Genomic DNA, 16,913 nt, shown 5'->3' on the forward strand with positions numbered 1-16,913 from the left:
TAGCCTTAACTTAGTTTGACCAGATCGTTAAATCGTCACACATCGTTTTGACCATTTCATGAAAAAACCGCGCGTTTATAGCCCATATCGAGAAACGATTTCTTATCTTTACTAATATTATAAAGCTGCAGAGTTTGTTTGTTTGAACGCGCTTATCTCAGGAACTATTTCGGTGTTAGATAGTTCATTTATCGAAGAAGGCTATAGGCTATATATCATCACGATAAGACCAACAGGAGCTGAGCCACGCGGATGAAACCGCGGGGCACAGCTAGTCATTGATATGCTCAAACCACATCATGATGTGGCCAATAGACATTCAACCATTTCATGAAATGATCGATCATTTCTATCTTTGTTTCCAATCTACGATATGGCCACGACATTATTTGTTTATGAATGCAGCAAAGTCTCGTGTAAGAATGTGTGTAATCTTGACGTGTGCTGTAAGTGTGAAAATGTGCGAGCACAAAGTACATGTACGCGTGTACGTACATTTGCGTGCACATACACCAAACTCACCATAAGGAATGAGAAACAGCACGAGCGATGTAAAACAGCCGTGCAGCGTGGACTTTATGAACTCCGTCTTGTTGAACAGTTCGCTTGTATGTCCCGGCGCATACAGCTTGGGGAACTGCAGCGAGGTCGCGTCGGACACGTCCTGCTCGAACACGCCGAGCGCCAACACGGGCAGCGACGTGTAGAACAGGTTGTATACCGATATGAACATCTCGTCGAACACCGTCTGCGAATGCACATTTGAAATTTATTTGTTGCACACTTATAAATAAAACAAACTATTATATTTATATTTTATATACATATATAATAGCTATATATTTTGCTAATTTATTAAACACAGATATACGCAATCGTAACCTATAGTTGAATAAACTTTATAAAATGTTAATTCTTGTAATTTTTACAATCGTCTTTCATCGTGTTTGGTAAAAGAAGGTAAAATTGAATCAACATAATGGCAAATGATTTTCCTTTTCGTTTTCAACAAACTAGTATTTGATTTTTTTAATCCGCCCACAAAAATTTATAGGTTATAATAAAATGATGTAGGTTTTGATTGGTTAAAATATAAAGCATTGTATTTACTCTCACCTGAGCGCTAAATCCACAGAAAAACGCGAACCAAAAGTGGCACACGGTGAACGCAAAGTTCTTATAGAAGAAGTATCTCAAGAACTTGCACATCCTGTAGTACGACCACCGGCCGTGCACCAATAATAGTCGTTGTAAGAAGCGAAACTGCGCTATCGAGTAGTCCGACGCTAGTACCGCTTGCATTCCCTCTTGCCCGGATATACCGACACCGATATGGGCGGCTGCAAAAGTAAATTTCATGTATAGCGTTACCACTATCAAGTGAATTAAAAATACTTAATAATTTCGGAAACCACATGATTTAATGTTTAATTTGTTTCTATAAAAATTTAACGATGTGTCCAATAAGTTTAAAAAGTTTATAACTTTAACCTTATTTAGTTTTAAAATTCAAATGATAAATTCAAAATCTTCATTGAAGTTAAAAGAATCCTCAAGCATAGCTTTTGTTCAAACAAATTGATTCAAACTTCTTAACTTCGTATAATTAAAAGGTAAATTTTATATATGTACCTTTAATCATAGAGACGTCATTAGCTCCGTCTCCAATCGCGAGTGTGACAGCTCTGCGGCTCTTCTTGATAAGTTCCACCACCATGGCCTTCTGTAAAGGCGTCACCCGGCAGCAGATCACCGATCGACATTGTAATACAACGTCTAGAAACCTAGGTAATCATAAAAAAAATATATTTGGTAAATTATTACTACCTGAATCAGTATTTATTCGATGCTCTCGTGGAAGCTGTGATTTGAGAATAATTTACTGATTATATTAAAACTATGTCCACGTTTTTGGTAAAAATTAGCGATATGACAAAAAATAATTCAACTTTAATAAAAATGCTGAATAAATATAATAAAAAAATATTCATAAAGGTACTCATATTATTTTTTTAAATAAATCAACTCACTTTTCCTCCAGCTTTGGGTGTAAGCAGTGTACAAGCGAGTGTCCATTGACAACGATCGCAAAACCGTTAGAATCATCATTGTTGTGCTCGTGTGTGTCCGCACTGCCCGCGCCACCGTGTGCGTACTCGTTGCTGTAATATGACGTCACCGTTGAAAAAATAAAAAAATATAAGTATGTACAACTAAACAACAGATATATCCAGTCAATAAAAAATATATGACCACTTTACCAAATCTAAATTGAGTACATTTTTTCTCGTAAACTTTTTCTAGTCATACAGAGAGGTGAATTTCATATAGAAATTGGAGTGGGCAAGTTATCATAGCGGTCAAAGTGACGGTTTGCACATTGTTTCTCAACTAAGTATCGTCTTACAGTTGTTGGTCCACTATATAGTTATTACTACTTTACATAGATATTTATTATCAACATAGACATTTACTACTTCATATAGATATTTATTATCACTTTTTATATAATACATATATTTAATGGAACATAACAAGGCATACCTCAAAAGCATTCGATTTGTTTCATGTCGAATAATTTATAAAACACAATACATTTTACCCTTAAGACATTTATTATAAGGAATATGCATGTATTATAATAGTATGAAATTTGTATAAATGTATAGTCAACCGGGGCAAATGCAACTAAAAAATAACAAGTCTCAAGTTTGATCGGTTGCAGTTATCTCCTTTTATATTTGGTCATTTATTTGACCCATTTATTGTTTTTTGTATTTATTCAAGATTATTTTAAACCAATCAAGCAATACAGTAGTCTTATAAATAACTGGTAGTGAGAATATTTCCTAAAATTGGTAGAAAAAGTTACATTAACCCCTAGTCGGGGGTAAATGCAACTAACTGCCATAGCTCTTCTTCTATTTCATATAAAACAACTAATATAGAATATATTTATGAGATTTCATGTTATTCATAGGATTTTGAACTGGATTACCGTGTAGCAAGGACGAGTTTTCAGGAAAAATCTTATTTTTCTAAATGTGGGGCAAATGCAACTATTTGTTAGAGAATTAGTGTGGGGAATGCAAAAAACTTATTCATCGATATATTTTTATTATTCTATATACAGGGTGTCCCACTATTGGTATACTAAGCGCGAAGGGACTTGTAGTTTTGCCTACACTGATTACGTAAAAAATACTTAAACAAAAAAATAACATCAAAATTGTTTTGCTAAATTTTTCCTGAAAATCCATGTTTTCTTCTCTAACTTCCCGTAGCCGGCATATACCGCTTCGATAATGTGAGCATTTTGTCTATACAAACATAATCTTAAACGATAGGTCACATGCTGGTATTAAAGTTGGGCGGGTAGCTTGTTAGGGGTGTACACATAGAGTTTTAAGAATTCATCTATTTGAAAAAAAAATGCGTCTGGAATTTTATAAGTATTTTTTATGTACTCAGCGTATGCAAAACTATAACCTCCTTTGAGCTTAGTATACCAACAGTGGGACACCCTGTATATATATACAATAACGTTATCTATACAATAACGTTGCGATCGTAGATGGCGCCGCATTATTTAGAGGAAAATCTCATGTACCTACTTTGATTTACCACTTTAAATCGCAACAAAAAAAAAATTACAGTGTCTACTAACCTACTAAGTCAATTTTAGTTTTTGGTCAGAACAAATAATATTCTTTGTGTTAAATATTGTTAAAAACGTAAACCAAACAAAATACGTTTATTAGTTAATCAACCGTTAACTAAAAATTACTTGAACAATCACAGAACTATCCTACCTATCGTTTTTAGTTACTTATAGTCTTTAACCACGCTTTATCTAATTTTAATTTTACTTATGAACCCGTCTCTGGGTATAATATCGAAGAAATAATCGATGGTTCTTCTTTAATTAATCATAAAGAAAGTATATTTTGACTACCAAGAAGGATACATAATAAAAATATCGACACTGTCACATCACTAGTGTTTTCAGTTTCATACAAAAATATAAGGGGCTATTGTAACTAACCTCACAGTTGCAATAACCCCACAGTGAAATTTTCATGAGGCAATTGTAACTGCATCAATAACACAAAATAGAGTCAACTAACGCATTAAAAATATAAATGAAATATGCTTAACGGCTTGTGATAATCGTGTCCAATCAAAAACACCTGCAAAAAATCACTCCTAAACAATTTTTTTGTCTGTAAAACTCGACACCTGTTTTTACGCACACCAACTTCAAAATAGCGGTTTTACACAATGGCCTATCAATCAAATAGTTTTCATCGTAGTGGCACCATCTATTACTTGTAAGATTTATTAGTCGTTGAGCTATTGAATCATAGTTGGCGATATATTACAACAACTCTAATGAATTAGTTATGATAACTAGTTGCCCCATAGTTGCATTTGCCCCGGTTGACCCTATAATTTTTAAAATTGTATGTGCTTATCCATAACAAAAATAAAATTCGGAATTGATACACTACACTCTCCGACAATTTCAATTCACATGCATATTCCTTCCTCCTTGGGACTCAACTTTAAGCCATAAAACACACAACAATTTTGGCTAAAGCTGACACAACAACTTTGGCCTTAAATTAAAACATAACTTTTTCAGTATGTTAATTGATTTAAAGAACAATGATGATGAAGTTTATTAAGTATTAAATGTTGTTTTTATTTGTGTATGTGCGCAGGAAGTAGAGTGCACGGATCGATAGTCGCCATTTCAGTTATTGAAGACAGAAAAGAAATATAGACTGGTAAGAATTGCTTTACAATTGCATTGTTAATTGTTATTCGTTAGGTTTTATCTCATCCTGTTACTGTATTTTTATTATACTATAAAATATCTCAACTGTTTTTTTTTATCATAAAGAGATTCTTTAAGGCTTTGCTTTCAACAATATTTATTTCTCATAATAAATAAGAGAAGTACGGTACTGCCAGCTCGTTGAAGTGGTTGAAGAGCAATTATTGTAATTTGTCTCGACTGCTCTATCATAATACTTCTGTTGATACTCTAGTTCCCATTAAAACACGAACACTGCCCAACAATATGACAACCTATCTATTTTTTAACCCCCTTTTTTCTCCACTCTTGTTTTACCATTTTAAAAGATATAGAACCGTGCCCAACAACAGGACAACCTATCCATTCTCTGTTTGCAACTACAAAAACTTTTTTTCTTTTTGACATAGTTTTTTGTCCAGTAACAAGAACACAGAAGCGAAGGCGAAGGCGAAGGCGAAGCGTCTCGGCGGCGCGTGTGTGGTGTACCTTTGCGCGAGCCCCCACCTAAATGTGACGACGGACACGGCGGGCGCGTTCAGCTTCACGTTGGCGGCGCGGCCCGGCGACGCGCGCGCGCCCGCGCCGTTCGCCGCACGGCTCTTTGCCTCCGTGCTGCCTGTAATGCACATGTAATGGTGTATATTAAAGATTTAAACGGGTTTTAAACACGATTTATTCATTAGATACGCATAGGCGTATATGTATAGACATATATAATATATTCATAGAAATTTTTACAATATATTTTATAAGTTATAGCCTTAGGGTATATAATGCTACAGGCCGATTAAGGAAAGCTGGCATCTTCACAGTACTCACACTTATGCAATTTTACTATACAGTATGTTCAAAAATAAATGCTACTCTAGTTTAAGTGTAGACTTGAATTGTAAAATGGGTGCGTTGTAGATAATATGAAAGCTCTCATAATTTATATGTAAAATTACAATTTAAAAGTAACTCAATCGATGAACTTAATTATTTATTCTCATAATCAATTGTATCATCATAATCATACAATTATCAAATAATAATTAAATTTCATGTCATATTCAAAATAACGATATAAACAATACAAATAACACGTCGTGCGCTCACTCCCAAGAAACAATACAAGCGAAACCCTAGCACGCAAGAGTTATCTCTTACGTGCTAGGGTTTCGCTTGTATTTCATATGTTTCATGTATTGATGAGAGCTATAAAGTTTAAGCTGGATGCAGCCTTTTTTCTAAGGCATGTCTAAAATATCATTGGAACTTTAACAGCAACAATTTATTAGCCATTAACTTCTCAAATATTCAAATATACCCTAATTAGTAACTTCACTCCTGAAAAAACTGAAACACACATACCATGCGGCAGGAAAGTGTTGACGACGCGTATCGAATCCCTGCACTTGGCGAGCTGTCGGTCGACGTCGTCGTGCGACGCGCCGTCTATCACGAACACCTCCGCCATGTCGTCCGTGAGCAGCTGGCACGAGTAGCCAATGTTTATGGCTGTCTCTGTTCAATATAATATTGAATTTAAGTTAAAAAAATTATTCAAATTCAAATTTCATTTATTTACAAGAATGTAGTTACAAAAAAGGTGTTATTACAATGTTAAGGCGCTAATACATTCTGCCCATTTTCGGGGTGTGCAAAAATATTGACCCTTTTTTTCGTTTGGTCCATAATGGCAATAACTGCTATCCTGACATACAGATACAGATTAGATTATGTCATTAAAATACATATTTTTTAGATGATGAAATCATCAATTAGATACTTCCACAGTATACTGATTAGTATATTACTGACCTTGTTTATCTCCAGTTAACACCCATATTTTGATTCCAGCCATGCTAAGGTTCGCTATCGTTTCTGGCACACCATCTTGTAACTTGTCCTCTATCGCTGTTACGCCTATAAAATAAAATTGAATATAAATAAAAGCATGTTAAATAATAAAAATATTATAAATAAATTTATACGTAATTTTCAGTATCAAACTGAACAAATACACAAGATCCTCACGCGTACGATGTTAGACTGTTTTTTGTCTTACATTAAACGAAGCGTTTATATCTTGAATATTGACTTTCGAACATTCATAACGAAACAAATTTTTTACACATTGTAAATCAGAATTTAACTCATAGTGCATTGTAAATCCGACTTTAATTCATTGGAATAAGGTGGAATTTACAAGTGTATCATACCCATAAGCAGCAGGTCGGTCTCGATCTCCTCGTAGATCGCGTCGAGCCGCTCGTCGCGGTCGTGCAGCGCGAGCGCGGCGGCCTGGTGGCGGCGCTTCCACTCCGCGAAGCCGCGCTCCTCCAGCGGCCGCCACGCCAGCGCCAGCGTGCGGAGACCCTCGCCCGCGAACTTCTGCAATACGAGTGGAGCTCTTGTTATAGTGGAACGATGTTTTTGAAAGCGAGTAGAGCTCTTGTTATAGTGGAACATTTTTTTTAATGCGAATGGAGCTCTTGTTATAGTGGATCATTTCTTAGTGACTTCTTCAGGCGCGTTAAGAGTAAATTTTCAAGGTAGAATCGTGGCAATACCGTCACGTTATGGAATAAGGTGGCGTTTTTGGTATATTTGAATCTTGCCAAAAAAGTTTCACTTCTGACACATATGCTTGGCACACACGTTAGTTTTTGAGTACAAAAGCACGATATTCTGTAACGCGTGGTTACACCCGCCGAAGATAGCACGGGCGAAAGAATGTATTTTGTATAGCTTATATTGTCATTCTGGCACACATGTTACAGCTAAACCAAGGAGGATCAATCATGTACCAATTTAGATATTATTTTTATATAAATTGTTAACTAATGTATAAAATAAGTTGTAAGTATTGTTATAAAATATGTATGAAAAACCATAAATAAAATAAAATTAATAAACAATACTTACATTTAAATGCTCCTGTGTTTTAGATTTAACTTCATCTTGACAATTACTTTTTAACCTGTCGTAGATAACATTATCAGCACCTTTAGTATATAACCTAATTTCACCATCCTTCTTCAATATCACTGACATTCTCTTCCTTACATTATTAAAATCTAATATACACAACAACTCGTACACCTGCAAACAAAATCAAATCTTATTATATTATGAAAGATTACAAAAAATACTACATCAACTAAAGTGGCCCTTTTAGGCATAAATTCATATTTATATGAAAACTTTGGACAATAAAGATAAAAAAAAATCTTTTTATTTGCAAAATGTATAGAAAAAATGACTCACCTCTGTTTTACCCATAACTTCTATAGTAATAGTATTAGGCGACCGCTCTCTGAACACAAAACCGAAATTCCTCGCGGCTGACACTAGCGCCGCTTCGTCTGGCGATTGGGCCTGGAAAAACATAAAAAATATTGTATTAATGTTTAAGACATTCTCTATGCTCGATTACTTCTTAATAACATGCACGTACTTTCACACATTTTACATTTATAGAGGATAATTATATTTATAAAAACTATTTGAATGTAATTATTAAGCCCTTACTTGATATTCGAGACGTCCATTCTTTTGTTCCGGCATCACAGTATGACATAGCGCAAGGAGACGAAAAAAATCATAGACATTCGAATCCCCTTGTTTCACTGCTTTCAATAGCTTCGAATCGAAGAATTTGAATTCCGGCTCGTACTCGGGATTGTCAGAAAAATCCAGAGGTTCTGTGCTCTATGGAAAGAGGAATTATATTACAAAAAGCTAAATGGAAAGTATTGATTAACCAAATTTTATGTTTCACATACGACATTGAAAGTATCAGCCAATAGAAAATATTGATGAAAAATTACTGTAAGATAAATTTGATTTTTTTCTTTTTTAATACGCGAAACATAAATTAAGGATTGAAGTGGGAAATTACAGCACACAAGTCTAATGTACCTTTGCAGACAATAAGCAATAAAATAATCGACGCAAATGGATCTACTTGGATGCTAATGATAAATTATGCAAAACTTAATAAATAATAATAGTTTTAAAGTACATTACACGTTGTGCAGAAATTCATCACAAAGCCTAGTACCATGAGACCAGCAAATTCCTTATTCCTAATTTAAAAAAGGTAACTGCCATACAAAGTCGATCCTTTTTATTTCTACAGGCAAAAATTAGTGACCCAGAAAGCGTTGCATGCACACACCAAACAATACAAAACATACAAAGCATTATGTGTAGGAAACAAAAAGCACCATTACACAGAGTAAATGTATCGAATATATTATTTAAAACGGTATGATGTGTATTAAGAATCGTATATAATATGTTATCGTGTAAACATTCCATTAAAAAGAACAAGATAATCGTGTCTTACGTGTACTAGTATTATAATTAATAATAGGAGGATGTCGGAAATTTTATTGTTATTAGTCATTAGGGGAACAGCATAGAAATCGCAAGCTTAGTATTATTTATTTCCTTTTACATACTAGTTAACCCGTTTTCCGTGGAAGGAAGAAATATTTTAATATACATTGCTCCCGACTTACACACTTATCTTCATGTAACATATTTTTAAAGTTTCAAAATTCCTATAAATGTATTACAAACAGTTTCAACTACATATTCACACTGTCAAAGTTTACATATTAAACTTCGTATAGTTAAGTCGAGAGCAACACGCAACAGTTCGTGGGGGGTTGGTGCGGTACAAGTAAGCGTGCGTACGTGCGCGTGTCGGTGCGCGGGCGTGCCGGCGGCGGGCGTGCTGCGGCCCGCCTCGTGCTCCAGCTCCAGCAGGCGCGCGCGCGTGCCCGCCGCGGGGCCCGCCGCGGGGCCCGCCGCCGGCCCCGCCGCCCCTGCAGACCCGCCGCGCCGCTAAACCATACACGCACACATTACGGGACACTCCGATTTAGCGCTGCTCTCCTTATCACCACTGACGTTCGCTATACGACTTCAATGATTTGGGAAACACGTCGAAGCCGCCGCTTGTTGCAATGTTATGACATATCGGCTGTTACGACTAAGTAGGTTTCTGGATGTCTACCCATCTCTTTCACACATACACATATTATAAACTATGTAGTAGTAGTAGTACATTGCCGAAATACAATACAATTGAATATCATATAGCTTCGTTCTTAATCGTAGTAAGTATTACATAAAGTAAAATTATAAATTCGAGTTGTATGTGGTGCATTGTAATCCAAAAAGGCAAAACAAAGTATATGAATGTTGAAGTGTGTTTATGTGCTGTCTGTATGATATATTTGTGATATCACAGATGCGTATTTCATGCTATAATTCAAAACGATCAACAAACAAATGGGTCGCACACAATGTCTAGTGAACGGTTTACGGCACCGACGTTGCCAACGCTCTCCCAATTAAACTCTAACGGTGTATGGAGTGCATGAATCGCTGCATGTACAAACGTTACAAACCAAATATTTATTCAAATAAACAGTGGCATAGGAACACACACACACTTTATGAAATGTATCGAAAACAAAAACGTGTCCTAAGCGTCAACAAACACAAAACAATTTCAAAATCACTCTGTAACTTTTCAAATTCAAACCATAACTAATGGAATCTCAAAACATGCAAATCAAGAATAATATCTAAATCGTGCCATCGTATAATTTGCTCGTAAACAAAACTATGGTGCTCAATTTGATTCAGTAGTCTACATGCGTAAATGCAGTGACCTCTAAGGAATTGTCTCGTGACTATCTACTTAAAAGAAATCTTTAAAAGGGTAATGTTTTAATACATTAAATAAATACATACGTCTGTGAGTTCGATGGTTTCTCCCGTATGTTCGTCGACGACGTCTCCATAGCATACTCCGGCTATCGAACATTTGTTGAACGTCATTATGTTTTGTGTAAGCGTACCCGTCTTGTCCGAAAAAATGTATTGGATTTGACCTGAAATTTAATCCATATGAAGAAAATTGCTACTACGTCTTATAAACTGCGTTGTAAACAAACAAGCATTTATGAAAAACATAGAAATTAATGAGATAATGTCCTACAATCCATTAATTGCAAATAAACTACTAATTATTTACCATCGGGACACAATGCGAACGTTCATGTCATTGTTCGCTGCGAATGTAATTTAATTACGAAATTAACTTTAATAGATTAGCGTCCGCTTCCACATTGTATGACATAAACGTTAATTTTTACAAAAGGTTTACGATTATGTTCTAAGTGTAGACTGTACGTACTAAAAACATTCACGTTTGATGAGCACTCTTAACTACGCCCACGTTCTAGACGAGTGCGTTTAATTATAAGAATAAAAGAAGTTATTGAAGATAGGTTTCTATTTTTACATTTGGTGATATACGATAGTAGCGATCTGGAAAATGAGGCACAATCATATATCTGTCACTATTTTATTAGATTATTTACCTAGTTCCTCGTTGAGTGTCGTGGTGCGCGCCTTGGCGGCCGTCCCAGTCTTCTCATAATACATCTTTTCATCCCAGTTTATTAGAAAACTCTGTGCAAATCTTATTACCTGCAAGGACAAACAAGAGATCGATACATTTTATAGAGATATCCTAGAAGAAGCGTAAATAGGTTACCGCGTACAGTTAACAAAGTATTCTACAAGCAACTGAAGAAAAATAATTATTACATTTTAAGAATTACCTCACTTTCAATAGTACAAAAGATAAAACAAATATGAATTATTGTTTGTGATTATTTCAAAGTCTGTTTTAACAGATATTCCGTGTGGGTTTCTATTTGGCCTTCATATTTGCAATATACGTATATCGTTTCGTCTGAATGTTCAAGGCCGAAATAGTTAAAAAAGACGTTCGTTCTACATTTAATGGTGATTTAAATTACGTGACAAGGCTACGCAAAATAAATGATTGGTAAGTATCACTTTTTCTGTATAATATTTTTTCTGCAAATATGAATTGTATCGATAAAATGGCGGAAGTTATTAAGACCTATTTTGTCTTTTTCTTTGAGTGTCTCTGTTTATTTACACGGAACTGTTTACTCAAACACAAGTGGAACGCGATAAAACTCGATTACATTTTTACAGTGTGATATTGCAGAATTTATAGGGTACCTAGACGTCATTCATTAACTTTTATTGTAGTCTTCACTGTTATTTTTATGACTCATTTAAATGGTTAACATCAATGGTAACAATCTCTCAGTCTTGCTCTCAAGACCATTGTATGTACCTAATGACTTCAATTTTGTTAATGAAATTATAGACACTATATTTTAGTTTGTTTTATATACATTAAATTATATAGCGTATCATCAATATAATATGTAGCAGGATATTTTTACACGCTCATTTTTCTAGCAATTTGTCCCTTATTTTATTTGGCCATGGTCACCTCATTAGAAAGAGACAAGTTGTGGACAAGAACGCTCTCACTCTGAACGGTTTTTGCGTCATAATGCACTGTCGAATTAGTAGAATAACATCTTTATTAGCAGCCAGACCGGGCAGACCGTAGTGTAGGTACCTAGAGAGGGATGTTAAAAGCGGAGACATAGAGCGATATAGGCACGACGGTGTTCCACAGCAGTCAGACAATATTTTTATTTTATTTTATTTTATTCATAAAAGGTACCTATACAATATATTACCTATACAATATATTATCTAATATAGGATGTAGAGTGTGTCACTCACCTCGACGGACACATAGAGCGATATAGGCACGACGGTGTTCATCACGATAGCGTACGAGAAGAACACGAGTATCGCGATGACGGCGGCGCCGGGCGCCGGCTCGGCGGGCACGAGCGTGTCCCACGGCAGGTACACCTGGAAGTAGCGGCCCACCACCCACTCCCAGATGCCGCACGCCACCGTGCAGAACACGCACATCGACAGCAGGAACAGCACTATCTGCGGGCGGACCGCCACTTTGTATCGCTCTACACTGACACACGCATCGACCGCCTCTTTGGTACGCACTATACTGGCTAAATGCACAGCTACAGTATGCATTACTAATGCCTTAAAGAGGCCTTTGGGTCAAGATAAAAAGTATTGAAAGGTATAAGGCTTTAAATCACACAGCCTTTAAACATTTAATTCAGTTTCTAATCTAGCAGGTCAAAAACTCAGATCTTCCACTAAAGACCAACTAAAACTAGTTCAAACTCTTTAAAATTGTTATTATAACACTTACGCTCTATTATACCAAAGAAGCGGCCGTAGGTGTACAAATAATAATAATTAGTTATCGCACCTGCTCATAATACATTTACAAACTTTGAAGTTTTACTATATTAAAAAACACAGAACTTTTGTTAAACTATTCATATTCAAACATATACATATATCATTTGCATCTACATTGTTTTTAGTCATTGTGAAACCAGTAATAATTTATTTATTTGATATTTTATTAAAAAGGAATTGTAAATATACTGGCAACATTAATATGATACGATTTGTTTGTCAACATCAAGTTCCATTAAGAAACAATATAACATAAAGTATACAATGTACACTATGAAGGTGGTCTAATGACGCATTAATGGACCAACGTGTATGGGGAAAGTAGTACGCTCCTATTAAACATTGAGTAACCATAATGTTTAAACTATTTTGTATTAAATATGGCTTCTCCAACCAGTAGTGTTCACTTCTAGTTAAATGCAGATTAAAAATAAACCAAATAATGACTTAAGTCTCGCGGTTTCAGCACCTTTGGCTAAGAGAAATAACGTGTCCAATAATAATAATTTTCAATATGATTTTATTTCTTTTTCAAGTAGGTATATGTATCTACAAGTACGCAATGAAGCAGGATGGTATTCGATGTGTCTATAATAAACATTTCAAGTGTATCGATGTACAAAGTAGCATGCACCACGAAACACGCTATAAAATTACTAAATTACTAATAACGTATATCGGATATCAAGCTGCGATAAACGGAACGAAATTAGTTTTAGAGGTTAACAGGGAACGTTTTCAGACCATGCTTGCCGTGTGAATGAGCCGGATCGATATGGTAAATGTATCTCTCTGAATAGTACTAACGTAATAAGCGAGTTATTATAGCGATACTATTATGTTCCCTCGAGATTTAAAGCATTGGATTGCATTTAAAAGGTAAAACGTACTTCATCATAATTAAAAAAAACTTAATCTACGATTTTATTTAGTACCTAGGTAATGCAATAATGAATGATGACGCTTTGAATAGTAACTATTAAATGGACATGATTTTAATTAGGTTTGTTTATAAAACAGCTTGAAACAATCCTGCTAGTTTTTATTAGAGTTTTAAACTCAGAATCCAAAGACTAACCTAATGCATTTACGATTCTTTAAACTAAGCACATTTACTAACCAAAGGGTTAGTATTACAAATATAATTTTTTGTTGTAAATAAACATCAATTGAATCGAGAAGAATCACTAAATCAACCATGCGAAATCTACCTCCTTATACAAATGAATTAATTAATATATGAATTCGCCGAATCTACCACACTATCCTACCCAATACGGTAATAAACAAGGCAACTCACCCCTATAATAAGAAAATTGAGTAGCCTATCTATGCTGGTGCGCTTGAACTTGGTCTTGCCCGAGTTCTGCATCAGCTTGGTGTCCTTGCCGGCGAACACGACCACGCCGTAGCACCACGACGTGTTGCGCAGCACGCACCCGCGCAGCAGGATCTTGTCGTTGTCCAGCGAGAAGTGCTGCGAGCGCCAGCTTAGCGTACCTAAAGGGAATTATATATTTACTTACTTATATTTATCTATACTAATATTATAAAGCTGAAGAGTTTGTTTGTTTGAACGCGCTAATCTCAGGAACTTCTGGTCCGATTTGAAAAATTATTTCCATAATATAATATCATCACGCTATGACCAATAAAGGCGGAGCCAAGCGGGTGAAACCGCGGAGCATAGCTAGTTATATAATATAATATCTACTAGCTTTCCGCCCGCGGCTTCGCCCGCGTTTTCAAAGAAAAACCAGCGTAGTTCCCGTTCCCGTGGGATTTCCGGGATAAAACCTATCCTATGTGTTAATCCAAGTTACCCTCTATGTGTGCTAAATTTCATTTTAATCGGTTCAATAGTATATATATAATAAGAGTAACAAACATACACATACATCGATCCAAGCACAAACTTTCGCATCATAATATTAGTACAATACGAGTACGAGTAGGATAATGTTTGGCCTATCACTATCTATCATCGTTTGTCATCCAAACCTATATTACCATCTGTAAAAGTATCAAAACATGAAAAACGCAACTAGCATTCAAGCCTCTGAAGCCCGCATATCGATAAATGCAAAAGGTAAAAAAGCGCGGTGAGCGAGCGAGCTATCGCCGACAGGCAGGCTGCGGCTGCGAACCGAGATAATAAACGGTGCATTTCTCTCACAAATTCGATACAATCCCTATGCGCAAATTGCATCCGTAGTGTCACAATTGCTATTTACCAACAGGAAACGTTGAATACCATTTCCATAGCAATCGGCACGGTATTATTAGAATTCGACGCTAGAAATGTACCGTTGGCATTTTGAAATAATAAAATATACGTTTATTTTAGTGTCTTCATTCGTCTGGAAAATTTGTGGCAGCTAGTGCATATTGCTTTACTTATCTTGTACCAAATGTAATATGTATAATGCAAAATCAATGTAGGTATGTTATTTTTAGTAAGTGCACTACAAAAACAAGTAAATTGCAGATGCATTAAGATTATTCACAAAATTAAATGATAATAATTTAATTAATGAACTTAATCAAGTTTATGGTTGCATGAACATGCATAAAAACGAATCACGTGTTCTAATGAAAAGAATATAAAAATAATAAAAGCAGCAATCCCAAGTCCATCAACGTAATGGAAAACCTTTTCATTTTAATTATCAAAACATCGTTCAAATTTTAAGTTTTATAACAAGTAGAACATTTAAAATAAATTCATCTTTGAAAACCACAGATATCGTTTTAATTTATATTTCAGAATAGAATCAGTAATAAATGTATTTAAAAATGTAAAGGGTATTCGGAATATTTATTCTATATTTTATAAGACAATGAAGGTAGAAGAATATTGACGATAATATGTAATTTGAGGATTATATAATTTATAATTGTATAATTTATAGGCCTACATTTGCGGACTGACCAACCTTAACAATGTCCTTTACTAAATAAATATGCATTAATATTCAATGTGATACACTTCAACACTGGCCTTTATATCCGGGCGTTAATATCGTGTTCATCAGTCGTCAGGATACTTGACCTCGTTGGATTTCAAATTAATATTGATCCTATAGAATTGACCTATATTCTTCGTGATTATTGTTTTATCATACATTTGTTCATTACAATGTATACTTAACATATTATAATTTATGCAAAAATGATACTTAAAGTATGACATAAACATTTACCGTGCTAATAATTCCTATAAGCTATCGTAGTCTCAGTGCAAAATGAAATAGCACGCTCGTTGCACTAAACATTACAACATAATTACATGTAGGTATCTAGTCAGCAGCAAACAAAAAACAAACATTCATTATGAGAGCTAGTTACACTGGAGTTATTACGTGGTTACAGATAACTAATTTAAGAACCCTGTTACTTTTACAATCACTTGTGGTTTGCGGCGAAATATCGTTAAATTGTCTTAGAACAATAAGATTACATGGGCATGTTTTTTTGTACTCTACAGTTTAATTCTGCGGTAAAAGCTGGTTACGACTTATTAGACAAGCTAAGCCGAGCTAATTAATATTTAGAGCTGAATTTGAGTAACTGAGTATACCAAATAATAATAAATCAATGAAATATGTATGAGAAAAAAATTACCATCAAACTTATTAAGTAGATTGTTGGGCGTTTCGCAGACGATCTCGCCGTCGAACGCGCCCAGTTGTGCGTCGTCCTGTCCCATCGCAGCTGTCTCCAGAAGGCACTGACGACATTTTAGGTTTGTCTCCCTAGTAAAGAAACAACAATTATTATCATACAAAGACGTCTCGTACAAAGAGCACAAAACGTAAAGATCATATTCGCAAGGAGCAATCGCTATCCCTATTTCAATCACCATGAAAGAAAAGGATGCAACGAG

General features: G+C 35.2%; 1 protein-coding gene across 6 annotated transcripts in view; it reads right to left on the reverse strand.

Annotated features, from left to right (window-relative positions):
• The window catches only part of ATP8B (ATPase phospholipid transporting 8B), a 52,291-nt gene that overhangs the window by 2,195 nt on the left and 33,183 nt on the right, over nucleotides 1-16,913 (reverse strand). For 4 of the 6 annotated variants that reach the window (XM_090113239.1, XM_090113236.1, XM_090113237.1 and 1 more), the window contains 16 exons: nucleotides 16,652-16,782; nucleotides 14,328-14,527; nucleotides 12,470-12,688; nucleotides 11,212-11,320; nucleotides 10,580-10,719; nucleotides 8,339-8,518; nucleotides 8,075-8,185; nucleotides 7,733-7,909; nucleotides 7,027-7,198; nucleotides 6,626-6,730; nucleotides 6,176-6,328; nucleotides 5,309-5,438; nucleotides 2,031-2,162; nucleotides 1,633-1,784; nucleotides 1,117-1,340; nucleotides 523-748 (listed from right to left, as the gene is read on the reverse strand). In XM_090113239.1, the coding sequence (XP_089969365.1) occupies nucleotides 523-748; nucleotides 1,117-1,340; nucleotides 1,633-1,784; nucleotides 2,031-2,162; nucleotides 5,309-5,438; nucleotides 6,176-6,328; nucleotides 6,626-6,730; nucleotides 7,027-7,198; nucleotides 7,733-7,909; nucleotides 8,075-8,185; nucleotides 8,339-8,518; nucleotides 10,580-10,719; nucleotides 11,212-11,320; nucleotides 12,470-12,688; nucleotides 14,328-14,527; nucleotides 16,652-16,782 (2,561 nt within the window). Of the gene's footprint in view, nucleotides 1-522; nucleotides 749-1,116; nucleotides 1,341-1,632; nucleotides 1,785-2,030; nucleotides 2,163-5,308; nucleotides 5,439-6,175; nucleotides 6,329-6,625; nucleotides 6,731-7,026; nucleotides 7,199-7,732; nucleotides 7,910-8,074; nucleotides 8,186-8,338; nucleotides 8,519-9,511; nucleotides 9,643-10,575; nucleotides 10,720-11,211; nucleotides 11,321-12,469; nucleotides 12,689-14,327; nucleotides 14,528-16,651; nucleotides 16,783-16,913 lie in introns of all 6 variants that reach the window. The other 2 variants (XM_090113240.1, XM_090113235.1) reach the window with 2 other exon arrangements.

Source organism: Colias eurytheme, chromosome 19 (assembly GCF_061535395.1).
Source record: "Colias eurytheme isolate Ceu_HAF_F1 chromosome 19, ilColEury1 Martin Lab GWU primary, whole genome shotgun sequence".
NCBI lineage: Eukaryota > Metazoa > Arthropoda > Insecta > Lepidoptera > Pieridae > Colias > Colias eurytheme.